Below are 27,618 nucleotides of genomic sequence, written 5' to 3'. Positions count from 1 at the left end.
AAAAAGTGTTTGCTTATCCACCTTTGTTCTCTCAACAGCACCAAGAACATAAGCTAATCACTAGAGAATATTAGCTTATTTTAGCTTTTTTGATAGCTTTTTAGCTCATTTTAGCCACAGGTCAGGTGACACATCACTTGTTGGCAGCCAAGGAGCTGATGTACTTTATTAGTTTCCTATTTTGGTTGAATTCAGCGTCACTGTGTGTTATAAGGTAAATGGCTAGCAGCAGCCTATATACTTAGTTAAATATGAGCAATTAAATATGTCTGAACTAAATATTGTTACTTTAATTGCTTAAAGTAACATAGACTGACTTTATGTGATTAAGACTAGGTCTATATGTATTCAGTCATTGAGAATGAAGTCAAAAGTGTGCATGCCCTGCATACAAAAAACAACAAAAAACCAAAACCAGGTGTTGAATGTCTATAAATATCTACCTGACTGTCATTATTTCTGTAGGAAATAGGGATGAGTAAAGCTACCATGGTGATAAAAACTAATATTTGACTGAATGGGACTTTAATCCAGTGACTGAGTCCACATCCCTATGACAGAAATGAACATTAAACTTATTTCTGTAACCTGGTTGTTTTCTTAGCCAGTTTTTGTCTCTGATGCAGATTGTTTGGGGTTTTTTGTTGTTGTTTTTTTGAAGAAACTGCTTTTCAGATACATTTTTTTTTCTGTGCACTCTGGCATTCTTCCTGCTGCTGCCATTAAATGGCTTGCCATTGGGCAAAAGTGTGCCACTTTCAGCAGCAGTGAGGGCGACCTGTCATGTCATATGTTTAGTCCACCAATGATTTCTCAAGTTTCACAGGATCTTCTCACTCTCCTGTTAGTTCTCTACGATATTTATGTTTTCTCTGCACTTTCAACACTGACTGAACTGATGGCTACACACTCACTCATTCTTTATATATGAGCAATGAACGTGTAAGAAAAGAAAAAAAAGATTTGGAAGCACTGTGTTGCTTGGATTATATTTTTATTGTCTACTATTATATTACTATTGGCCTATGAATGTGTAAGCATTTGCGCTATAGTGGGCTTCAAGTAGCAGTGCTAAAAAGATGGACGATGGATACCTTGCAATTCTACCCCTCCGGGAAATGCAGATGTTGTAATGTTTCCAATTTAAGAGAATATGAACGCTTCTTGTTTGTTATTCCCACTCCCTGCCAGTTGATGGCGGTAAAGCACCATTTCGTTTTAGCCATCAAAAAGAACAAGTGGTTTCTGTAGTTGTTAATGTAAAAAAGGGACGGGCGGATATAGCAGAAAGAAAAATGAATGAATTTGTTTCATTAATTCTCTTTACAGGTTATAAAATTTACAACTGCCACTTAAAATGAGCAAACCTTCATGTGCAGAGATGTTCCGATAATCCATCCTACCTGACAAACCATCCTATCCATTGCTTCTGCGCATGAGCTGCGCATGCGCACAACACAAAACCGGAATTTTTCAGGGATAGCGTCCGCCTGTAATTTCATGCTACTTTTGATATTTGGAAAATAGGTAAGTATTGATACTTTATTGCCGTGGATACTTGACTTTTTAAGCCATTGTGAATGTTTGTTAATTTTAAAGTGAACATGCTGTCTGCGTTTTCCACAAAATTATCGAATTTGCAGCTTCGGTTAAGTCTAGTTTCAAGTCATGATTTAAGCTTGTACACATATTATGTTATCTAGAAAGTTAGAAAGTTTGCAGTGCATTCTTGCTGAGTGATAAGACCGTTATATTCTGTTAAGTCTACTTAGGTAATGTGGTTATTTAATAGGTTAAATTGTATGCTTTGTTTGCTGCACATATTGAAGCTCAAAAGAAAATGTCTGTTTACGTTTGTAGATATGGAGAAGAAATGGGAAGAGATATACTCGCTCCTTTCTGCTGGGTCCTACCCTTCAGAATATGACAAGGCTCAGAGGCAAAACCTCAGAAGATATGCCTCAAAATTCAAACTGAATGGTCAGTAATTTTTTGTTAATATTAACAAATCATATATTTGGTTAAATACATTGTAAATATTTTTTTCTGTAGATGGAGAACTCTTTTTTGGAACCAGAAGAGTAGTAAAAACTAAGGACGATGCCAGGAGGATCTTTCATGAGTTTCATTCATGTCCAATTAGAGGACACACTGGCACACAGAAAACGCTAGCAGCAGTGTGTTCCGGATTTTACTGGTTTAGTATGACGGTTGACATTAAAAATTGGGTATGTATTAACTGTTTGTATCGTAGTTAAATAGTGTTTAAAATAAACAATTTTGTTTATAGCAACTAAAAGACAAACTGTACATTATCAAAATATAAATAAATATGTTTAAGTAATTATATTACATTAATAACCTGTAGACCTGGCAGAGATTTTAAGACATGCATATCAAGTACTGTCGCTAGATTGATTGATTGATTTTTAGAGAGAACGCAATTAAGTAATTTTATTACATAAGAATAAAAACTCATACTTTATAAATATTTTACCTTAAAGATTCTGGAATGTGACCAGTGTCAAAAAGATGGGAAACCACTGGCTGCTGTGCAGCCGTTGCAGTGTATTAAGGTAAATATTACGCCCCTTTTCCACTATAGTACTGTATACTTTATATAGGTAAAAGTTCATAGATGACATTATAAGTCTATGTGACTAAAATTTGTTATAATTATAAAGGAATATAATTGTTCAAGTAACCCTGACATTTGTCAGCATGCAGTCTCAAAATGTCTTATTTTGTACAGATGTACAAGTGCCACTTAAAATGCACTCTATATCCAATAGTTGCATCACTTTGTGACCATTATGAAGTTTTTTGACTTGTTAAAGCTAGATCAAACCTTGACCAGTGAATGAAAAATAAATTGATGTCCAAATGAACAGTGCGCCCATTTTGCAGTGTGACTGTGAACAAGCAAAACATGTAGATTCAAATTCAAAGACAATACGGGTCGCCACATGCGGATGTAATTATATATCACTGACTTCAGTTAATATGCACTGATAATAGTTAAGGTAATTTTGGTATTGGACGAACCTTTGCTGAATCTTGAAAACGTGTACATGTTCAGAGGCCGCGTAGTGGAACCAACGAGGGAGGAAGACGAAAGAAATTAGCGCCTGCTGGCAGGGCTCGTAGTGCGGATCGAAAAATGGCAGCGCAGGAGAAGTTCTTTGCAGGTAAACAGAAATTTTTGAAACGGTAAAGTGTGTCTGAGGGAGGGAGGCCACAAGGGTTCATAGACCTTAAAGCTTAGTGTCCTGCTGCAGTCTGTGGTCTTTTACCACTCTTATATGATCTTCACTCTGAGTTAAATAACTTGTTTAAAAATGTATTTCTTCCCATCTTCCCAAGATGAATAATAATAATAATGAACTACAAAAACAGAGATCACAAAGTACTTTGGCAAACAGACAAAAGGAATACTCACAGGGAACAATTTAAACAAATAGACAAAGCCTGCACACAGATAATTAAAAAAGAAAAAAACAATTAAAAATGTAAATAAATCAATGAAAGGTTAGATGCAGGCAATAAGAAAGGTAAATGAAATATGATAACAAGAAGATAAAAGATAAAATGGAATCACGTAAAAACAAGTCTGTAAAATGTGTTTTACATGTGATTTGATGGCAGTAACTAAATCTGTGAGCCTTTTTATCCTCAGGCTGGTCTTTCCAAAGTTGATATTGAAAGTGCTGTCACTCCTTGGGATGTTTTAAAACAAATATTAAAAAACATGTTGCACAGGAATTCCCAAGATCCAGTATAAACCCGACGCTGGACCTGGTGATGTCATGTGTTTTAAACACTACAATGCAGAAGAGGTAGGTGAGAGACACACACACACACACTCACACACACAGAGATATGTCAGGCAGACTCAGGGGTAGAAAACCAAAGTGGGCAAATAATTGGAATTTGATGTAATTATTTCTTGTTTGTTATTAAAGTGGGACATTAATAACGGCATGCTCCAGGACACACTGTTTCAAAATCCAATTAACTGCACAGTAAACCTAAACCGCTTTATCTATGCAGATGTTTTTAGTCGTCTTAGTTTGATATTAGAAAAAATCATAATGTCAGCTGTATATTTTTGCTCCGGGGCCACTCAGGAGCTTAATACAATCACATGCTGACTTAACTCTGTTTGTGTCATGGTTTTGACTGCACAGTTAGTGTTGTGTGAGGCTGTGTGGAGCTCGGTGTTCCTGTGTGCAGGTGCTGATGGGGAGGACGATGGAGGACTGGTTGAGGTTTTCAGTCTACTACTGGCACTCTTTCTGTGGACCAGGTAATGTTGCAATTGAGCCAACATTCGTGCAAGTCATTAAACAGTCTGAGGGTCGATGGTTACAAATGTGCCCTGCAGGCTTTGACTCATGCACACATAAACAGTTTTACTTTTCTCAGATCAACACAACCCTTTATAATATTGCCTTGTTTTCTGTTTGGTAGGTGCCGGTCCTTTTGGAGTTCCAACCCACAACCGGCTCTGGAATAAAGGGTCTCCTATGAAATCAGCCAGGAAGCGACTCTGTGCAGCCTTTGAGTTTTTCACCAAGCTTGGAGTGAGGCTTTTAATATCTCAGAGCTGATCAGATCACAGTATAATTCCTCATTGACGTCTGTTTGTTTTCACAGGTAAAATATTACACTTTCCATGACAGGTAAGAAAGCTGAAGTTATCTTGATTTCACCCTGACCTGACAAAGTTCTGGAGGAATGTAGAAGAACATAATGTACAATGTTTATGGGGTGCATATAGTTATACATTGAATTCATGAAAATAGCCAGTGCAGTCTGGGCTGTAGTTTTCTTCAGATATACTTAGAACTACCAGGATGCTTTGATTAGGCTCAAAATATGGTTGGAACTTCATCCATGTCATAATTATGGACAGACACAAACTCAGCTCTTACGTGGCGTGGACATCTGAGTTTGGGAATGCGATAACTTGAGAATGAGGTGAGATAGGATTTTCACATTCATTCCAAAGGTGCATATACTAACAATCAGAAGAGTTTCAGTCTCAGTGGCCTTGAATTCAAGGTCAGAGGTCAGGTTTTCTCAAAATGACCTAACATTATCTAATTTATACTGTAGGTGCATCTACGATGAGGCTGAGGGGTAGCACTGGCAGCCACCAGTATTTTTGTAGACCTGCTTCTGCACACTACCATCATGATTTTAAAATCAAAAGGCCCAGATGTGACTAAAGTGCAGACTTTCAGTTTTAATTAAAGGGTTTTAACAAAAGTATTGCATTAACTATATGAGGATTACGAACATTTTTATCCACATTCCCTCATTATCTACAGTATAATCACCTCATATGCGTTTATTTCTACATGTTTTCTGCAACAATTTTATGTATAATTGTTCCGTCTGGGAGATAAGAGGGTATTTTCACTCAGTGGTAATAGTATCTGTATACTGTATTATTCTGGTGCTCTGAAATTGAGTGCTTAGCCCTGTGCCTCCGACAGAGACATTGCCCCTGAGGGCTCCACGCTGGAGGAGTCCAACCGCAATCTGGATGAAATAACAGACCTGGCTCTCAAGCTACAGAACCAGACTGGAGTGAAGTTGCTGTGGATCACCTGTAACCTCTTTACTCACTTAAGGTTAACACTGTAGTCATACCTTAAACCTCACTTTTTTTCTTTTTTTGTTAAACCTGAGTTTTAGGAGCACAGAAAGTTATGAATGGTTCAGTCAGTTATGCAGATTTCTGTCTATAAACATCATACTACAGGTACATGAATGGTGCAGCCACTAACCCTGACTGCCATGTGCTGGCCTATGCTGGTACTCAGGTGAAAAAAAGTCTGGAAATCGCCAAGAAGCTGGGTGCAGAAAACTTTGGTATGATGGATTTGATGGTTACGATCTTGTAATGTTATGACTCTTCTGTGTAAGTGGCGCTTTAATCTGAACATTTTTGGCTTTTTAGTTTTTTGGGGAGGAAGAGGTTTCCACTCCATCCATAACACTGATGTTGCTGTTGAACTCAATCACATGGCCATCTTCTTCAAAATGGCTGTCAGTAAGTGTGCACGTGAACAGCAAACAGGCTTTGAGTTTGTCAGCTGTGTCTGTTCTGTTTCATGTCTGCGTTTTTGTCTGCAGACTACAAAGAGAAGATTGGGTTGAGTTGTCAGTTTCTAATTGCACCCCAACAAAAGGAGCCCAGCAAACACCAGTATGATTACGGTGAGGCTTCCAAAGCTCATCATAAAGTAAGCCAATACACTTCTTCAGTGTTGCATCTTATGTCTGTTGTTTTCTGTAGATGCTATGAGTCTTATAGGATTCCTAAAGCATTTTGGTTTGGACAGTGACTTTAAGTTAAAAATTGAGCCCAACCACACCACTCTAGGAGGACACGATATCGTCATGGCATCTGCGTGAGTCACTCTCTTGTGAAGTAACAGAAGTCTAACTTTGTACCATGTTCATGCTTTTTGTTTGTTTTGTTTTTTAATCATTCTTGCTTGCTGGTGCACAGTTTTGGGATGCTGGGATCGATTGACTCCAACACAGGCTATCCTTACCTGGGGTGGGACACAGATCAGTGCCCCCTGGACATCAGGAACACCACCTTGGTCATGAAAGTAAGCTAACTAAATATATAACGGTTTATTTAAATTGATGTTAGTCAATATAAGTTAAGTTTGCTATATTTTAGGTGAAATTTACAAGATTTGGTAAACTGCAGCAGTTGGAATGATTAAATAGGTGGTTACACTTTCTTGATGCCTTGCATGTACAACAAATATAAATCCAGTGATCACTCTTCCTTTAGAGGTAGTGTAGGTTGGTTGGGTTCCAGTAAAAAAAAAAAAAAAGTATTACTATTAGCTGAGTCCTCTGTTCACTAGCTAGCTGCTGACTGGAAATTTCTGTCAGGCAGGCACTTTTCTTCCTTCCTCTTTAGGAAAGTGTAGAAAAAGTCTTTAGCAGCTAAGTGCTGTGGCATGTTTATTGTTAGCTAGGTAGTTACTAGCTTTATAATCTGATTTGTGCTTGGGAGATGGCATACAGTAATGCTCATCAAAATAATTGGTCTGCCTGCCTCTGATAAAATGAAATTCTAAGTTGTTGCAGACTGGACAGAAGAAGACAGTAATTTGAGAGCTTATTAGGTTGGTTGTTGATTTGGCTACTTGGAGCAGTGGCCAGTGTGTTTTTTATCTCTTCCAGTGTTGCCTGGCTACAAGTGAATATCTGATGATTGTGATCCATATTGACCGTTTAGCGTGAAACTAAAGCCTACTCAAAGGTGGTTGGTCAACAGAACTCTGGTCACTTACAATAGTGTATTATTAGAAAATGACCAGAAAGCTTCCAGTACCAGAGATTACCTAGTGCAGTCTGTGTTGAAGCTTGGTATGTGCATTACTGACAGTGAACCTTTTTCATATAATACATTAGCACTGGACAACAAGCCAATATTTAACATTAGCTATGCATTGTGAGCTCAAAACAATAAAAATTCTAAAACTGCACTTTACGAGTTACTATGGCTAGTTTAGATGAATCAATCATTAATCTAGCATCTGTTAGAATGATGCTAGATTAGATTAAAACAAAGGATGAATTTTTAGATCAATGGTTTCACTGTTAATAACATTAGATGAGAAATAATCTAACTTCCTCGTTCCTCTGTTTGTCCAGGTGATCGTTGAACAAGGCGGCCTGCATCCAGGAGGCTTGAACTTTGTTGCAAAGGCGCACAGAGAGTCCACTGACCTCGAGGACCTGTTCATTAGTCACATCGGAGTCATGGACGCCTTTGCAAGAGGACTCAGGAACGCCGTTCACATCATTGAGGATGGGGTTATTGCTAGTATGATGCAGGTATGTGTGCAGCTACTTGAGTGTAAAGTATACGTTAATAATATTAATAGGAAAATGCAAGTTATGTGTAATGTTAAACAGGAGCGGTACTCAAGCTTTAGTCACGGCCTTGGACAGAAGGTGGAGAATGGTACTGCCACCTTAGAGGAGATGGAGGTAAGACTCAGGTTGAGCTTATATTTAAACTGGAGTTTATATTTGTAGCAACTCTACATGATGTGTCTTTTTGTTATTTCAGGATTTCATCAAGCAGAACGGTGAGCCAGAAGTAACATCAGGGAAGCAAGAAAAGTATGAGTCCGTCTTTAACCACTACATATAATCAAAACACCTCTCTGCGTATGCAGCATGGGCCGTCAGGTGATGCCTTACTTGTAGGAAAGCCCACTCATTTTCAACACTGTACTTTATTTAGTCCTGTCATGCATTTGTAGTCACGCAAACTTTTAAAGTGACACTTAAATTCAATAAAAATGTTGTCAATATGTGTTTGAGGAGTTGCTGGCATGCGTTATTATTGTCATACACTGTTATTTCATGGTTTCTATAGCCCAGTGTGTATCTGGTGAATTTACATTGCTCAGATATATTAATCATTAACTAACAATTTAGTCATTTTCTAGATTCAACACTAGTGGAAGTAATATTCAGAGCCTTTAATCACATAGAAATACTAAAATCACACAATAAAAGTATTCATAAGTCTATAAAAACAAAGGCCTGCCAGAGCTGAAGCTAACAGCATAAATATCTCTTACCTGTTATGTGTTGGTGTAGTTTATGGACTGATCTAGTAGTTAGTTTCTTGATTAGTTTGAAATATTTAAGAAAAAATGAGTGAAATAGACACTATTATTAGTCCCAAGTAACACCTTCAGACAGTTACAAGGACATTTTTAATTAGCAGTGTTTAAAAACACACTTCTAGGGAGAAATGCAGAAAATTATTTAGAGGCTGGAATTATAAAATACTGCACATTTCTGCATGAAAACAGACTTTAATAAAGAAAGATCTAATCTAACATATGCGGGCTGACTTAGGTGTTTACATGTGAGATGAAGGCATTTTAACTCAGACTGTGTTGTTTAAATGTATTAGAACATCACACTTTGTATTTTTTTCTATATAATTTGAACTCTTACAGACTGAAGCAGCTTTTTAATCCTACCCAAACAAACACGACTCATTATCACAGCTTCTCCAGCTGTGTGATATCGTCGATTTGATTGATCGATTGATTGAATGTGTATTAAGTAAACTTTTTGACAGCGCTGTCTTCAGTAAGAGCTCTCACTCTGCACCTTTTCCCGGATAACAGGGCGTGTGATTCAGGTTTTAACTTGGACTGTTAAGTGCCACTTTGACGTGAAGACGGTCGACGTTAAAAGTCTCACTATGGTGTGTTTTAGTCCAGGCTAATTATGTTTGTGATTTACTCCGTACTGGCGGCTTTTCTTTTCTGCTCGAGTCAGAGCGCGTGGGCAGCGGTTATGAGTGACGCGGAGCAGGACTCCTGTCCCACAGGAACACTATTTGCTCCCACTCAGCCTCTGAACTGTAGAAAAGAAAGAAAGCGCACCTTTTCCACTGACATCAAATCATACTACCATCCTACTGGACCGCCGTCCAATCAGCAGGCCAGAAGAGGCCCGGTGCCGGCGTGAATAACCAATCAGCTCGTAGCGTGAGCTCTGCTCACCATCACGTCTGTCCTGATTGGAGGGCTGAGCAATGGGCGCGGCGGAATGTGAAAGCAGCCAATCGAAAGTGGTCCGTGTTTGTCATTGTCATAAAATATTCAGCAGCATCACTCCGGCTGTCCGTGACCCGGTGACCATGACTTACAAAGATACCTGCTGGCTCCGGGCTCACTAATTTACTCCAGAGGAACCTAAACAAATATACAATACAACAATTATTATTTGAACCTATTTGTCAGCCTAAAACATTTTTTCTTCCTCCTGCTTTTGCACTTTAGCCTTAATTTACTTTTTTGTAAATCAAAAAAAAAAAAAAAAAAGATGTGGACTTTCCTGGGAATAGCAAGCTTTACGTACCTTTATAAGAAGTCCAACATGGTGTTGAGTTTTGCTCAGAGAGACCTTGCGATGGTTGCAGCCTTATTCTTCACAGCCGGCCTGCTGCTCTCGTATATCGCCTATTTTCACGGCCAGAAGCTCCGAGTCTCTCGGGTGCTTAATTTCTTCCTGAGCAGCCTGTCTTTGTTACCTGTTATCAACCACTTAATCCCCCAAACTGCAACGCCGAGGAGCGAGAAAACAGAGAAGAGCTGCAAAAAGGTAAGACACCTCAGCTGGACTCCTCCAGGTTTAATTATGGGAACAAAGGGACACACGGGGTGTTAACAGTCAGAAAACTAGATTCATTTTCTATTCGGGTCAACTTATGTTTTATAGAGAGAGTAAAGAAAATAATCACAGAGATTTAACACAAAGTCGGTTAAACTTGCTTTGGTACTCATGAAGAAGATCAGCAGGTGCCGGATAGGGAATAATCCAACCCCCACCCCATCCAAATGAGAAGAGTTTACGGGTGGTGGCCCAAACCACTTCTCTTCTTCCTCTCTAGACTTGTTTGTTGCTAGTGTCCTTGTCACTGCTGGCGGAATGATAGTGGGGTTGCACAGGTAGCCCAGAACCTTCAGGATGGCAAACTCATACGTGCCTTTACAAAAAGGTCCGCTGTGTCCCCCAGAACCAGTGTTGCCAACTCCTCAGTAAGGAAAATCGCTATTGGCTGTCCTAAAAGTCGCTAGAAGTCGCTAAATGACGTCACCACCTAATTTGCATAATTGGTCATGCTAATGTAATTGTAACCTACGTAGTTGGAGAGAGAAATAACATCGTGGAAGAGACATAAAACGTCCTAAATGCATTTAGAGTTTATTTAGAACTACAAATTAAATTTCTTTTAGCAATTATTGTTTTTTTTAATGTCACAATTCCAACCCTGCTCCTTAATCCGGGCTTGGACCGGCACTCTGGTGGAGTTACTTTGTGTGTGTGTGTTTATAAGTAGTTTTAAACCTTGTGATCCACAAAACAGCATAAGAGTAAAAGAGTAAAAGAAGAACTGACTGCATTACAGCTAGGGGTGGGTTTTTATAATCGATTTATCGATTAAAATCGATTCTGGCTTGGATTACGTAAAATCGATTCATTAAAATCCTGAATCGATTTTTTAATATAAATTTATTTTGCCCGAAATGCCAGAATCTCAGGTGAAATCTCACAAAATTTCAACAACCACCAAACAGCTAAAACAGTAAATGAGAGCAGGAACACGGATTCTGCACAAAGACTTAAACACACAGCGCAGCCCGCAGATCAGAATCAGTTAGATGTCGAATTTCTCACAGTTTGGGCTGAAAGCCGACAGCCCGCTGATTCTGATCTGACGGCGGGTCTGCGCTTTGTGTTCACGCCCTTTATGCGCTGATTCTAAAGCTGTTAGTTTGATGTCTCTCCAAACAATATTGACCGAACCAGCAGCAAAAGAGGATCCAAACTAGCTTCACAAAAACATCGTCAAGTATTCACTCTTACTTTCTCTCTCTCTCTCTCTCTCTCTCTCTCTCTCTCTCTCATTCGCTTGCTTGTTACACAAGTCTACCGTTGTTTACAGCGCTATCGGCCGACTTTTTTTTTTTCTGTTTTATATACTTCCGAAAAGAAAACCTAATTTCTGCCGTTCAATGCTGAACAAATTTAAACTTTTTAAAATTATGCAAAATGCAAAATGCTTAGCCGTGTCTCTAATAAAACCGCTGTAACTTCAGAGGTAATGTTCATGTGTTGATTAATGGTTTTCTTTCGTTTTTGATGTACTGCAGAATATTTTTATAAAATCCAGGCCAGGAAAAATCACCTTCATGTGTTTCTGTGTTTTATCTTCAGCTACTTTGACACAAAGGCATCTGCTGTGACGCTCACACCTCTGATAAAGTCTTGCGTGTGTCAGCTTCCTTTTTATAGATACAAAAATATGTAAACGTACTAATCAGAATTATAATATTTCTGACTGTCAAAATTTCCCATATTCAAATCGAAGTGAATCGAATCGAATCGAATTAAATCGAATCGTGGATCGAATCGATTCTGGACCTTGTGAATCGGAATTGAATCGATTCTAAAAATCAGTGACGATACCCAGCCCTAATTACAGCACCCGCTGCTTGTTGAGAGTAAAAGCGATATGCGCTTTCACGTCTTTTTTTAGCGACTTTTTTTTTTTTTTAGAAAAAAAGTCGCTAGGGTGTCTGAAAACTCGCTAAATATAGCGACAAAGTCGCTAAGTTGGCAACACTGCCCAGAACAGCCTCAAGAGTGTGGATGAGGCACCAGGAGACAGCCGCTGTTGGGAGACTTTTGGCCTGAGTTTGAATCCAGCCCCCACTGTCGTGTCATTTTGTTCTCAACAGATTACACGGTGTGAAGATTTTCAGCCTGTTCACCAAGAGCTGGTGTTTAATTTAAGTGTCCCCATCCTTTTTTTTTTAAATTTTATTTTATTTTTATTTTTTTGAGCAGCTGAATTGAACTCTCTCTCCCTCCCTCCCCGCTCCCCCACCGCGGTAAAGTGAGCCGTCATTTGTGAGCCGCGGTCAAGCCAGCCGCCTCTTATCCGCCGCATAAATTTTCTTGCGCTTTTACACCAGTCTTTACGGTAGCGCCTTTTCGCTTTATATCCCGATTGAAAGCCTAGACCCGCGCACGCGCACACGCGCACGCGTGCGCACACATTACGATGGAACAGCCCAATACAGTCAATGCAATTATGTCAATTACAAAAATTCATTAAAAATCATCCTTAGTAGTTGAGGTCCAACTTTCAACACATCCCTCCTCTGGGACACCTACTGTACCTGTGTGTCAAGTTTCATCCAGATTTACTGTAGAATTCCTCAGAAATTAAAGGAAACTTATATTCAATTCAATACAGCCAATACACTACAATTATGTCAAATTTCAAAAATTCATTAAAAATCATCCTTAGTAGTTGAGGTCCAACTTTCAACACATCCCTCCTCTGGGACACCTACTCTACCTGTGTGCCAAGTTTCATCCAGATTTACTGTAGAATTCCTCAGAAATTAAAGGAAACTTATATTCAATGCAATACAGTCAATACACTACAATTATGTCTATTACAAAAATTCATTAAAAATCATCCTTAGTAGTTGAGGTCCAACTTTCAACACATTCCTCTTCTGGGACACCTACTCTACCTGTGTGCCAAGTTTCATCCAGATTTACTGTAGAATTCCTCAGAAATTAAAGGAAACTTATATTCAATGCAATACAGTCAATACACTACAATTATGTCTATTACAAAAATTCATTAAAAATCATCCTTAGTAGTTGAGGTCCAACTTTCAACACATTCCTTCTCTGGGACACCTACTGTACCTGTGTGCCAAGTTTCATCCAGATTTACTGTAGAATTCCTCAGAAATTAAAGGAAACTTATATTCAATGCAATACAGTCAATACACTACAATTATGTCAAATTTCAAAAATTCATTAAAAATCATCCTTAGTAGTTGAGGTCCAACTTTCAACACATTCCTCCTCTGGGACACCTACTCTACCTGTGTGCCAAGTTTCATCCAGATTTACTGTAGAATTCCTCAGAAATTAAAGGAAACTTATATTCAATGCAATACAGTCAATACACTACAATTATGTCAAATTTCAAAAATTCATTAAAAATCATCCTTAGTAGTTGAGGTCCAACTTTCAACACATTCCTCCTCTGGGACACCTACTCTACCTGTGTGCCAAGTTTCATCCAGATTTACTGTAGAATTCCTCAGAACTTAAAGGACACTTATATTCAATGCAATACAGTCAATACACTACAATTATGTCAAATTTCAAAAATTCATTAAAAATCATCCTTAGTAGTTGAGGTCCAACTTTCAACACATTCCTCCTCTGGGACACCTACTCTACCTGTGTGCCAAGTTTCATCCAGATTTACTGTAGACTTCCTCAGAAATTAAAGGAAACTTATATTCAATGCAATACAGTCAATACACTACAATTATGTCAAATTTCAAAAATTCATTAAAACTCATCCTTAGTAGTTGAGGTCCAACTTTCAACACATCCCTCCTCTGGGACACCTACTGTACCTGTGTGCCAAGTTTCATCCAGATTTACTGTAGAATTCCTCAGAAATTAAAGGAAACTTATATTCAATGCAATACAGTCAATACACTACAATTATGTCAAATTTCAAAAATTCATTAAAAATCATCCTTAGTAGTTGAGGTCCAACTTTCAACACATTCCTCTTCTGGGACACCTACTCTACCTGTGTGCCAAGTTTCATCCAGATTTACTGTAGAATTCCTCAGAAATTAAAGGAAACTTATATTCAATGCAATACAGTCAATACACTACAATTATGTCTATTACAAAAATTCATTAAAAATCATCCTTAGTAGTTGAGGTCCAACTTTCAACACATTCCTCTTCTGGGACACCTACTGTGCCTGTGTGCCAAGTTTCATCCAGATTTACTGTAAGATTCCTCAGAAATTAAAGGACATGTATATTGAATTCAATACACTTACTTAAATATTGCATCATATTCAAAAATTCATTAAAAATCATCCATAATAGTTGATGTCCAACTTTCAACACCGTCTTACTCTGGGTGACCTACGGTATCTCTGGGCCAAGTTACATCTCAATTCACTGTAATCTTTATCAAAAATTGAAAGAACAATTATATGTCAATGCTGGCTGTGTGCCTTTCAAAGTGACACTAAATAACAGAACTCAGGCACATCAGGGAATAATCCAAAAGGCGGATTTATTAAACAAAAACAACATACAAAATATCCCTAACCCATACTACATAACCTAAAAAGGCCTGATTGGGTGAATGTGACATGTTGTATAGAGCACTTTGAGTAATATGGGTGAGTAAAAACGCGCTATATAAGAATCAGTCCATTCACTGTCTGAACAGAGTTTTGTCATGACAGCATATTTGATTGTCTTCACTGACTCGCTTTGAAATCCAGATTTTAATTTTGGAATATTAAGTGTACTTGTGGTTCCTATAGAATTTTAAGGTTGAACAGGAATCATCTCTCAGGCCTCTCTTTTGTGGATGCAGCTCACATCATTCTGTACAATACGATAATTTTTAATTCTACAACTGTTTATAACCTGCATAGTTCACATTTGTGTATAGCTGTATATCTCATATTTCTGTATAGTTTTTTTAATTTCATATTCTGTATAGTTTTTCATGTTTATATCCTGTTCATAGCCTGTACATACTTATAGTTATAGCATATTCATAACATACCTTTATACCGTGTACATTGTAACATACCATAATAGACCCATTTCTGTAATATACTTACATACCTATATTATTGCTAATATATATTGTAATATATCTATATCATGGCTAAAGCACTTCTTGATGGATGCAAACTGCATTTTGTTGCCTTGTACCTGTGACATGTGCAATGACAATAAAGTTGAATTCTATTCTATTCTATATTAATTCAGAAGACAAACACCCGTCTCTGCTTTTGAGATTAGCATTAAAACCCTCAGTTTTGACAAATAATACAGTTAGAGTGGATCATGTGACCCTGAATCTTCCCTTATTTGTGCTGCAATAAGCCTAGGCTCTTGTGGGCTTCCCATCATGTATGAATTTTTTCCTTCTTTGCTCTTTCTGTGTTTATACACCTCTCTGCATTTAATCATTAGTTAGTATGTATCTCTTGCACAGTGTATATGTTGTCCTGTCTCCTTTTCATCAACCTCAGCCAGTCACAGTAGATGGCTGTCTCTCCTTGAGCCTGTTTCTGCCAGAGGTTTCTACCTCTTCAAATGGAGTTTTTCCTTCCCACTCACACTAAATGTTAGCTCATATGGGGTACTTAAATTGTTGGGGCTTTCTTTGTATTATTGTTGTGTTTTTAACCAGCAACATAAAGTGTCTTTAGGTGACTGTTGTTGTGGTTTGGTGCTGTATAAATATAATATAATAGAATCGAATAGAATAATGTACTTCAGACCGGGAGATTGGCAAAATGTATAAATAGGATGGTGATTAGGGGAATTGGAGACAGCTGTGTAACACAGCAGGGATACATTGGGAATAAGAAGACAATGGAAGTAAGACTCAACACAAGAAAGAGACAAGAGGCCACCAAACTAAAACACAGACTAAGACACACGAGCTTGACACAGACAAAACCGTAAACAGACATGAATACAAGACTGGCTTTAACACTAGAGTGTTCCATGCACTTGTGGAATGCTTAAAAAGAACTACACTTAAAAGCAATATGGAACTGAAAACAAAAGAATACATAATGTAAACATATCATCAAATAATCCAGGACTCACAAACAATGATATGATGAACAGAACTATAAAGAACAAAACTGAGAAATGCTTGGTAAACTGACCAAGGACTATGTCATCATGTCAATTTTTTAATATCATAGTTAATGTGTCCTGATTTGTAGATAGTGCCACCTGACAATTACCAGGAAATCCAACTGGGTGACAAGCCAGAGTTGTTTGCCTACACACCCACTGACTAGAAAAAAGGTCCAGGACTCTTCAAGCTGGGATACAGGCATCAAAGACAAAGATGTAACCAGATAGAAAGTCATCAGGAAGGCATTGCCTGTTGTTGCTGCTGCTGTCAGACTTTTTAATTCATCCACTTGTGTCAGACACATATTGAACAGGAATAAACATGACTCACTGCACTCTCTCACTTTGTATGCCACAATGTTTGCTTAGACACCTGTATGCTTATATTGTTTATTATATCCCAGAAACATTAATGTTAAAACTTGTGTTTCTATGTCTATATATAAGTTTATTTTCATATCTCTATATTAATCTATTTATAGCTCCATTCCCTCACTTCATTTTATACAATTGCTTTGTTCCTGCATTAGAGCTATTTAAAGTGGTTTCACACACAGTGCCTCCAGATGAATACAGAGTAGTTTTGGACAGCAGAGGCTGGAGAATGGTATTGCTCTCTGTGTGAAAAATAACTACTTATTTGAAATGAAGATGAATGTATGATGTCAAGGCAAAAAAAAAAGATTTTTCTTTTAAACAGTACATTGCATAATGAGAGTTGGCAGTTTGTCTTGTAACCGGAAGGTTGCTGGTTCGAGCCCCAGCTCCCACAGTCTCGGTCGTTGTGTCCTTGGGCAAGACACTTCACCTACCGCCTACTGGTGTTGGCCACAGGGGCCGATGGCGCGATATGGCAGCCTCGCTTCTGTCAGTCTGCCCCAGGGCAGCTGTGGCTACACCTGTAGTTTGCCTTCACCAGTATGTGAATGTGAGAGTGAATGAATAGTGGAATTGTAAAGCGCTTTGAGGGGTCCCAAAAAGCGCTATATAAATGGAATCCATTATTATTATTATTATTATTATTATTATAAGATTAGGGAAACCTGCAGTCAACTGAGACTGCAGAAGTCACTTGGATGAGTGACGAAACTTTTCTCCCATTGAAAACGCTACGTCCAGATGAACAGAATCAACCTTTAGAGATTTAATTACCTGGATGACATTCTCCGTGTTGTTTCTGAATTCTTTGTCACCTTATGAATAATGTATATAATTTTGAATAATTTCATGTAAATTTAAGTCTTATTAATAGAAACTGAGGAAAGAATGTAATTTGTTTTTACACGTCTTGATACTTGGATATGGGGATTAATAGGTAGTTATTTATATATTTTTATTATGTTCTGTATTTCAAACTGTAAATTAAGCTTGTTTGGTTATATTTTTTATTGCATTCTTGTAATTTTTCATGCTTGTACTTTTAATACATTTTTGATAACATAAAAATAAATCTGAAAGATACCTGCATTTTTCAATACAAAATTCACAGATATTTTCAAAAGTGATTTGGCATGCAGTGTTACATTGGTAAAGTATAATATATTGCATTAGAAACTTTCACAGGATCAGTACTGGACTATATCAAGTTCTGTATTGCAAATGTTGTCGTGGTTTTAGGCAAGAATTTAGGCGACACCTTGTAGAGCACTCAAACTCCGACCTTTATTATCTACTTCCTGTTTCAGGACCCCCTTTCACAATAAAACAGGTTATACTCAAACAGATTACACCACAAATGTGACTGTGGACAAAAGCATTCGGGTTTTCCCAAACCAAAAACCCTGGATGACCAGTGAGGTCTGCTCAAAGCCCACAATGCCGACTTCAGGTCTGTTGACAGAGCTCTGTACAGGTCTGCTCGAGCTGACCTGAACAGGGGTCCCACTTGTCCAGCAACAACACACGAGAGGTGTGGCAGGGAATAATAGACATCATAAACCACAGAGGCAGAACTGTGAAAACAGAAAACCTGAGTGTGCAGCTAGCAGAGGAAATAAACGGCTTCTTCGCCCGCTTTGAAACACCACAACAGCAGCATTCATCTGCCTCAGCCCTGCTCCCATCCTCATCCTCACCTAGTTCCTGCACCGCTCCATTCATTGTAACGGAGCACGATGTCAGATGTGTGTTCCAAGCAGTGAACCCCAGGAAGGCAGCCGGTCCAGACGGAATACATGGTAAAGTGCTAAGACCATGTGCCCACCAGCTCACCCTCATCTTCACCAGAATCTTCAACCTCTCACTGGATGAAGCAGCCATCCCATCCTGTCTAAAATCAGCCACAATCATCCCAGTGCCAAAGAAGTCTCCCATCACCAGCCTGAACTATTATTGCCCTGTGGCCCTCACACTTGTAATCATGAAATGCTTTGAGAGACTAGTCCTTCAGCACACCAAGGATTACCTCCCCCCAGAATTCGACCCCCACCAGTTTGCATACCGCGCAAACAGATTCACAGAAGATGCCATCACCCTCCACTCGGTGCTGAGTGGAGGGTGAACAGCGGCAGAGCTACGCCAGAAAAGCGGCAGAGCTACGCCAGAATGCTCTTTGTGGACTACAGCTCAGCCTTTAATGCAATCGTCCCAGACATCCTCTGCTGACCTTCCACCACTCGCCCATTGAGAGCCTACTAACTTACTGCATCCCAGGATGGTATGGCAGCTGCACTAAGGCGGATAGCGAGTCAGTGAAGACAATCAAATATGCTGTCATGACAAAACTCTGTTCAGACAGTGAATGGACTGATTCTTATATAGCGCGTTTTTACTCACCCATATTACTCAAAGTTCTCTATACAACATGTCACATTCACCCAATCAGGCCAGATGTAGCATGCCATCACATAAACAGTGCCATCTTACCATGCCAGAAGTCAGCCAGCAGTGCCGGCTTCACACCAGATCCAGGCAACACCCGTCTGCTATGTGGGATGACTTGTTCTTTTGGCGTTTTAGTTGTGGATTATGTTTGGGCTGTGTCTCTTGCCCTTTCAGTATAGTATTGTTTTCTTGTGCTTCTAAGTGTCCCTTTGTTTCTTTTTAGGTTATGTAGTATGGGTTAGGGATATTTTGTATGTTGTTTTTGTTTACTTGGCCCAGAGATACCGTAGGTCGCCCAGAGTAAGACGGTGTTGAAAGTTGGACATCAACTATTATGGATGATTTTTAATGAATTTTTGAATATGATGCAATATTTAAGTAAGTGTATTGAATTCAATATACATGTCCTTTAATTTCTGAGGAATTCTACAGTAAATCTGGATGAAACTTGGCACACAGGTACAGTAGGTGTCCCAGAGGAGGGATGTGTTGAAAGTTGGACCTCAACTACTAAGGATGATTTTTAATGAATTTTTGAAATTTGACATAATTGTAGTGTATTGACTGTATTGAATTGAATATAAGTTTCCTTTAATTTCTGAGGAATTCTACAGTAAATCTGGATGAAACTTGACACACAGGTACAGTAGGTGTCCCAGAGAAGGAATCTGTTGAAAGTTGGACCTCAACTACTAAGGATGATTTTTAATGAATTTTTGAAATTTGACATAATTGTAGTGTATTGACTGTATTGCATTGAATATAAGTTTCCTTTATTTTCTGAGGAATTCTACAGTAAATCTGGATGAAACTTGGCACACAGGTAGAGTAGGTGTCCCAGAGAAGGAATCTGTTGAAAGTTGGACCTCAACTACTAAGGATGATTTTTAATGAATTTTTGAAATTTGACATAATTGTAGTGTATTGACTGTATTGAATTGAATATAAGTTTCCTTTAATTTCTGAGGAATTCTACAGTAAATCTGGATGAAACTTGGCACACAGGTAGAGTAGGTGTCCCAGAGAAGGAATCTGTTGAAAGTTGGACCTCAACTACTAAGGATGATTTTTAATGAATTTTTGAAATTTGACATAATTGTAGTGTATTGACTGTATTGCATTGAATATAAGTTTCCTTTAATTTCTGAGGAATTCTACAGTAAATCTGGATGAAACTTGGCACACAGGTACAGTAGGTGTCCCAGAGAAGGAATCTGTTGAAAGTTGGACCTCAACTACTAAGGATGATTTTTAATGAATTTTTGAAATTTGACATAATTGTAGTGTATTGACTGTATTGCATTGAATATAAGTTTCCTTTAATTTCTGAGGAATTCTACAGTAAATCTGGATGAAACTTGGCACACAGGTAGAGTAGGTGTCCCAGAGGAGGAATGTGTTGAAAGTTGGACCTCAACTACTAAGGATGATTTTTAATGAATTTTTGTAATAGACATAATTGTAGTGTATTGACTGTATTGCATTGAATATAAGTTTCCTTTAATTTCTGAGGAATTCTACAGTAAATCTGGATGAAACTTGGCACACAGGTAGAGTAGGTGTCCCAGAGGAGGGATGTGTTGAAAGTTGGACCTCAACTACTAAGGATGATTTTTAATGAACTTTTGAAATTTGACATAATTGTAGTGTATTGACTGTATTGCATTGAATATAAGTTTCCTTTAATTTCTGAGGAATTCTACAGTAAATCTGGATGAAACTTGGCACACAGGTAGAGTAGGTGTCCCAGAGGAGGGATGTGTTGAAAGTTGGACCTCAACTACTAAGGATGATTTTTAATGAATTTTTGTAATAGACATAATTGTATTGACTGTATTGGGCTGTTCCATCGTAATGTGTGCGCGCGCGTGCGCGTGGGTCTAGGCTCTCAATCGGGATATAAAGCGAAAAGGCGCTACCGTAAAGACTGGTGTAAAAGCGCAAGGAAATTTATGCGGCGGATAAGAGGCGGCTGGCTTGACCGCGGCTCACAAATGACGGCTCACTTTACCGCGGTGCTCCACCCCCCGCTCCCCCCCCCCGCTCTCTCTCTCTTGCTCTCTGCAAAGCCTGGAAGTTTTGAAGTGTGTCCGGTCAGAGCTTATATGACTGTTTTACACCTACATTGAAAGTGTGATTGTTCTTAGGGCCGGAGAACAAGGAACAGAGTGGAAACGGGCTCCTCTGCCTCACTCGGTGCCTCAGCATCTGGCTCACCTGGGGATCGGGACCCGGATGTGGTGATAGTTGGGGCAGGGGTTTTGGGCTCGGCGATGGCGGCCGTCCTGGCCCGGGATGGCAGGAGTGTTACGGTGGTGGAGAGGGACCTGAAGGAGCCGGACAGGATAGTGGGGGAGCTGCTGCAGCCTGGAGGATATAAAGCACTCAGAGAGCTCGGACTGGAAGGTCGGTTACTTCACAAGCACTCACCTGTATGACAGTTTAAGCATTTGCGCCTCGGAAACTATTTTTCAAAAGCAATGAGGTCAAAAGCCGATTATTATTTCTTTCTTTGTGGCTTTAAAATATTTATCATGCCCGTCATATATTTTTGCTTTGCTGTGTTCCCTGAGCGGGCATCAGTGAAAGGTAATATCGGGTATTTCCATACACCTATCAGGATTATGCAGTAAATTTAAGGTAAGGTTAAGTGAAGATAAAGTTTCACGTTATCATAAAATGTTTCATTTCACAAGCTCCTAAGACCCGAACTCTTCCATGGCATGCATTTTTAATTTCTCTTTGATATTTGGGCTGATTGGGACCTGATAAATGTAAAAACAAAGAATTACCAGATTTTTTTTTAACTTAATTTTTGTTTCTAAGAAAAATGAGAGCCACATATGAGGATATTTGTTTAAAACTTCGATAGAACAGTAGTATAATGTCCTTGTAAGTGGATATCAGGCCCTTGTAGACCAAAATTGAGTATTTTGGTCTTAATAACCCAAAATGTGATGTCCTCATATGTGGACGCAGGGTCCTAGGAGGTTAAAAAAAAGAAAAACAAAGCATAACATGGTGCCAACACCAATACTAGCGCTGATACTAGCGATATTTGGCTCGATCCTCCCACCTTTTAGAGAATAATAAAACTGTTAAACGACAGAAGAAGATAAAGGAAAAAAACTTTTCATATTTCCCCTTTGATCTCCATTTAGTCGTTTTTTCAGCATTCAGCGTGATGTTGGCTGGTTACTTTTTGCTTGGGGTCCGTCTAACGTTGTGTTTGGGGCTCCATCTTGCTGTAAATGATACTGTTAGAAACTTAAAGCTGCAGCAGATATTTAGAAAAAGCCGCTGCTTTCCCCTCTCTGTTCTAAACGCCTTCCACTAGTGTAGAGCATGCATACATGATATGAACTTTTATTAATAAATATAATCCAGCAGCTCCCTCAAAGCTTTGTGAAATTATACTTGGAGCAATACTTCTAGATCTCGATGTCACTCTTTAAGGACATCAAATGTATCCTGTCAGTAACTTTGGACTTTCAGTGCGCACCAGTCATTTCAACCTGATCCTGTGTTATTTAACCCACTGTAGCGCCGAGTCATCTGTGGACTAAATAAATAGTGAATATGCGATGTGTAATAGTTAACTGTTTCTGTGTTCGGCTTCAGGTTCAGTGGAGGGTCTGGATGCTCATCTGGTGCACGGCTACGTGATCCACGACATAGACAGTGGCGCTGAGGTGGAGATCCCCTACCCAGAGCAGGAGAAAAACATCCACTGTGGCCGAGCTTTTCATCACGGCCGATTCATCATGGGCCTGAGGAGAGCCGCCATGGCCGAGCCAAAGTAAGCAGAGTCACGAATAAGAAAGATTGTAGGTGCCAAGTGGCTGATATGAACAGAAGAATATAGAACCTGCTCTTCTGTCCTACATGATTGCTCGGAGTAATAATAAGAATCTTGGTTTACTCACTGTATGTCTTTATACACAATGACAGACTTTCAGTTAGAGAGATTTAACATTCAGCTAAATCAGAGACACATATTGCGCTTAAGGAGTCAGTCTTTACTTTTCTATAATCTCTCTGCTCTGTGGACAGATAGTCCAGACGTTTCTAACTGTCTGATTGCGCCCCCTAGTGTCACATTCATAGAAGGCACCGTGACCAGTTTGCAGGAAGAGGACGGCTGTGTAACTGGAGTCCAGTACAAGGATAAAGAAACTGGAGACATCAAGGTGAGAAGAGGGAGCTCAGTGGTACCAGCAAAACTGTTAGACACCGCCTTGTGTTTCCCTGTCGCCTCGCTGAAAGAAATACCGTATTTACATCAGAGGGTGTGTGACGACTGTGTGTCCCGCAGGAGGTCCACGCTGCTTTGACAGTGGTGGCCGACGGCTGCTTCTCCAAATTCAGAAAGAGCTTGGTGTCCGGGAAGGCTCGCATCTCCTCTCACTTTGTTGGATGCCTGATGAAGGTACGTGGAGCTCAGGCTGAAAGAGTGACCCGCTGAACTGTGTACTGTTACTGATGAATCCTATTCATTTTTTTCCCAAGAGTATATTTTTCAATTTTAAAACAAGAATTACAAATCACACAAAGGTGCACAAAACTAGAAGAAGATGAAAAGCAGTCTGCAACCAGCTGTAAGAAACTGTTGTGACTGCCTTTCCATTAGAGTTCCTACAGAAAACTGAAAACAACGTCCCAGAACTGTAAAACTCATAACCAAAACTTTTAGGGGTGTAGGATGGGGTCATGTTGGCAATCCATGAAAATCTGGCATACATCCTCCTAAGGTCTTCAAGATCAGCCCAATGATTTATTGGTTGAAAATCAATGCAAAGCCTTATTACTTCAAAACTTTTACATTTCATACCTGCCTTTCTTTCAAGTTCACCACAAAATATGTTATATTTTTAAAGACTGTATAGTAAAGAGAAATACCTAGTTAGTTAGCATTAATATGTAGTATAATAATAATATATGATAAACAATAATAATGATAATGAATCCACCGCTTTTCTCTGCAGGACTGTCCGCAGTTCAAGGCAAACCACGCTGAGCTGGTCCTGGCCAATCCCAGCCCAGTGCTCATCTACCAGATCTCCTCCTCTCAAACCAGAGTTCTCGTGGATATCAGGGGGGAGATGCCTCGTAACCTGCCAGAGTACATGGCTGAGAAAATCTACCCACAGCTGCCAGGTGAATGATAAAGAATTTATTTATTCTTGAAGGGTTGTGTTTTTGTGTGACAATCCCTGATAAGCAGAGAGAGAAGAGAAAAAAAACACTCTGCTGAGTGACAAATGAAGGTTATGTGAAGATCAGAACAGTCAGACCATGGTGCCAGAAGCAGGAAACCATTCAGAGTGCTGCTGGTGAGGAGAAGGTGCGCACCTCCCGTGAAGCTGCAGTCGACAGAACTGACATTCACGGTGTGCTCTGCTATTCAGCTGAAATATCAAAGCCACAGTATTAAAGCAGCCACCCCAGTAACCTTGACACAGGTCCAGCTGGAATGCTGGAGTCAGGATCACTGATGAATTGATAAATGTACATTCAGAAACCAAAAAAAACCTTTTTCTTTTTTTCCCCTGTGCATGTGCGCAGCGTGCACCTTTGGGCTTTCATCCACAGAGCTGGCTCACTGACCGACCTCCTGCATTCTCCCTTTCTCTCCTTCCTTCAGAGCATCTAAAGGAGCCTTTCATGATGGCTCTACAGAACGATCGACTCAGGTCCATGCCTGCCAGCTTCCTACCGCCCTCCCCTGTCAACAAGCCAGGTACTGAAGTCTTATTGACTGAATGATTTCTGCTGGAGGTGGCCCGAGGTCTGTTTGTGATTTTGTGATTATGTATGTTTCCGTGATTATGTATGTTTCCGTGATTATGTATGTTTCCATGTAAGGTGAAAGAAACAAAAGAAAAGAGCTCTTTGGACTAATTAACAGTTCATTTGTATTTGAGGTAAATAAGGATTTGTTTGACCTTTTAGGAAACAAGTAGAATCCGGGGTAAGAAAGGCTTAACTTAGAGAAACCATGTTTTTTGAATGCGTCAAAGAGAGACAAGTATAACTCTTAAAGATGTGCTTCGCTTCCAGCTGAGATGTTTGCTAAAGTGCCGAAAATGAAAAAGACCATCTGGAGATAAGATTCGAGACAAACAGCTGTCTGTTGTTCGCAGGCGTGCTCCTCCTGGGTGACGCTTACAACATGAGGCACCCTCTGACGGGAGGAGGGATGAGTGTTGCTCTTAATGACGTTCGCATCTGGAGGAGTCTGCTGAAGAGCATTACCGATCTATATGACGACAGGGCCGTGCTGCAGGTGAGCACACATTTGCTTGCTGTAACTAGAACACCTTTCCCCAAATTCAAAGGATTATTAAAAACAAAACAAAACCGTATAGCGTATAGTGTAAAAATAACAGAAAGCACATTCATTGATTTGTTTTTTCTAAGTCACATTTTGTGTGACTGCAAGCCGCAGCTATATTTATGCTGTCAGATTTTTTGTGTCCTTTTATTTCCTCTGCTGTTGGTAAGAAGCTGCAGCCCAATGTGTGCAATATCACACTTTTTTTTCCCCTCCTCTTCTCAACAGGCAAAGAAAAAATTCCACTGGGAACGCAAGTCATCACATTCTTTTGTGGTGAATGTGTTGGCCCAGGCGCTGTATGAGTTGTTTGCAGCCACTGACAGTGAGTGTCTGCCTGCCTCCGTCTAATGGCACATGAAAAGCACTGATGGAAGATAATAAATGTTGGCTTTTAGTACTAAATCCAAAATCTGCATTAATTTTACTTTGGATTCTCATCCATGGTTTTCTGTTATTCAGATTCTCTTCATGAGCTGAGAAAGGCCTGCTTCCAGTACTTTAAGCTCGGTGGAGAGTGCGTTGCTGGGCCTATTGGACTCCTCTCAGTGTAAGTGCTAAACGCTTTCCTCCACAGCAAACCAAACTGAACAGAAGAGTTTGACATTTGTGGAAGTTTACCTGGTTGCCTTCATTATCCCTATTCAATATAGGAATAGTGAGACTTGTGACATGTGACATTACAACAGGTACACTGTTAGCTTAGCCTAGCATAAAAGCTTGTTTCTGCTCAGATTCTGTCAGATCTTCCAAAGCTCACACTGCATCTCTTTCAACTGCTGCTGGGAGGTAGTTAGTTTCTCATGTAACACCCAGCAAGTGTTTACATATACTACACATTTATCAGTGAGCTTTAGAGAAATCTGTGTTCAGAGAGCCATGCTGGCTTTTTCCTCACTGCTTCAATTTTGTTTGTCTTTGATAATTTTCAAAATCTAAAAGCACTTTTAGATATATGATTTAGGGGGTTGTAAGTCTGACTTTTTTCTTTTTTTTTGGACAGGTTGTCGCCCAAACCCCTGACCCTTATTGGACACTTCTTTGCCGTGGCGCTGTATGCAATCTACTTCAACTTCAAGTCTGAATCCTGGAGCACCAAACCCCGAGCTTTATTTAAGAGCACAGCCATCCTGTACCGAGCCTGCACAGTCATGTTTCCTCTCATCTACTCTGAAGTCAAGTACCTGGTGTACTAGCAATAAACTGCGGGAACACTTAATGGGCTCAATTGGAAGAAAAAAAGTTGACTTCCTGCTGAAAATGGCACTTTTAGCCAGAATTGTTCTCTTGATGATTTTCTACAATATTCTTCTGCCTTACTGAAGATGGTTCTACATAATGCCTTTTTTAGCTCTGCGGTAGCTTCGTTTTGTGCTCACCCACAGTCTGCCCTGTCTCCCAAGAGGACCGGGGACTACATTAGTGACAGTTATTCCTGCCAAACCTGAATTTGATGAAAATACATTGCCTCTTTTTTTGATGATGCGGTGTTTGGGTAATTTGGACAGTATTTAACGTGAGAATCATTCTGCTTCACTTGAGATCTACTGCACTGATGATGACAGTGTCCTACAGAGGATGTTGTGGAAATTGCCTGTAAATTGCACTTTAAGTGAATCTAGTGTTGTGCCTGTTTTCACAGAGGAAAAAGTCTAAAGACTGTCAAACTTTGTCTTCTACTGTTTCCGCTTTAAACAAGACTGTTGCTTTAACCTTATTGTTGTAATCCGGGACGTTTTGTAAGACATTTGTTTCTTTACTCTGGCTGTGCAGCTATTTGCCAGAAGATTATAATTTCAGAACCCAATAATGATCCCCAAACTGTTTTACTCATGCTGGGTGTCCATAAAGACCTGACACAGCACAAATGAATGCCTCGGGGGACATTTGGATTGTGTGGGACCTGAAACATCAGGAACAAGTATGAAGCATGAAGCTCAGGTATTTGTTTCCTCTGAGCTGACAGACAAGGAACTCGAGAAGATTCAGCACTGCTGTTTACCCGTGTGTTTGCCTGTTTTGTTGAAATAAATCAGGACACAATTTTGTCAGTGTATCAATTTACTGCAACTTAATTTGTTTGTCCGTCATTTTTTTTTAATACTAAGATGTCTAAGAACAAAAAGAGTGACTATACCAAG

The 27,618-nt window shown here is 39.4% G+C and overlaps 2 protein-coding genes across 2 annotated transcripts; both read left to right on the top strand.

Annotated features, from left to right (window-relative positions):
• Positions 1 to 1,458: 1,458 nt before the first annotated feature.
• Positions 1,459 to 8,364, top strand: LOC102797954 (uncharacterized). The gene is made up of 18 exons (XM_006794773.2): positions 1,459 to 1,527; positions 1,861 to 1,980; positions 2,053 to 2,228; positions 2,505 to 2,576; positions 3,080 to 3,188; positions 3,760 to 3,836; positions 4,234 to 4,306; positions 4,471 to 4,583; positions 4,657 to 4,682; positions 5,502 to 5,639; positions 5,771 to 5,880; positions 5,969 to 6,061; positions 6,145 to 6,228; positions 6,308 to 6,422; positions 6,524 to 6,629; positions 7,693 to 7,875; positions 7,957 to 8,031; positions 8,114 to 8,364. Exons 2-18 carry the CDS (start codon positions 1,863 to 1,865, stop codon positions 8,195 to 8,197), a joined length of 1,752 nt encoding a protein of 583 aa, XP_006794836.2. The 5' UTR covers positions 1,459 to 1,527; positions 1,861 to 1,862; the 3' UTR covers positions 8,198 to 8,364.
• A 1,297-nt stretch (positions 8,365 to 9,661) lies between these two features.
• sqlea (squalene epoxidase a) lies at positions 9,662 to 27,536 on the top strand. Its single transcript, XM_006794775.2, has 11 exons — positions 9,662 to 10,176; positions 21,291 to 21,549; positions 22,765 to 22,942; positions 23,237 to 23,333; positions 23,459 to 23,572; positions 24,129 to 24,300; positions 24,788 to 24,883; positions 25,287 to 25,429; positions 25,706 to 25,802; positions 25,940 to 26,027; positions 26,481 to 27,536. Exons 1-11 carry the CDS (start codon positions 9,898 to 9,900, stop codon positions 26,671 to 26,673), a joined length of 1,716 nt encoding a protein of 571 aa, XP_006794838.1. The 5' UTR covers positions 9,662 to 9,897; the 3' UTR covers positions 26,674 to 27,536.
• The last annotated feature ends 82 nt before the right edge of the window (positions 27,537 to 27,618 follow it).

The sequence above is a fragment of the Neolamprologus brichardi genome, chromosome 11, assembly GCF_056152115.1.
Source record: "Neolamprologus brichardi isolate AB-2024 chromosome 11, ASM5615211v1, whole genome shotgun sequence".
NCBI classification, from domain to species: domain Eukaryota; kingdom Metazoa; phylum Chordata; class Actinopteri; order Cichliformes; family Cichlidae; genus Neolamprologus; species Neolamprologus brichardi.
This window is presented reverse-complemented; position numbering and strand designations above follow the sequence as displayed.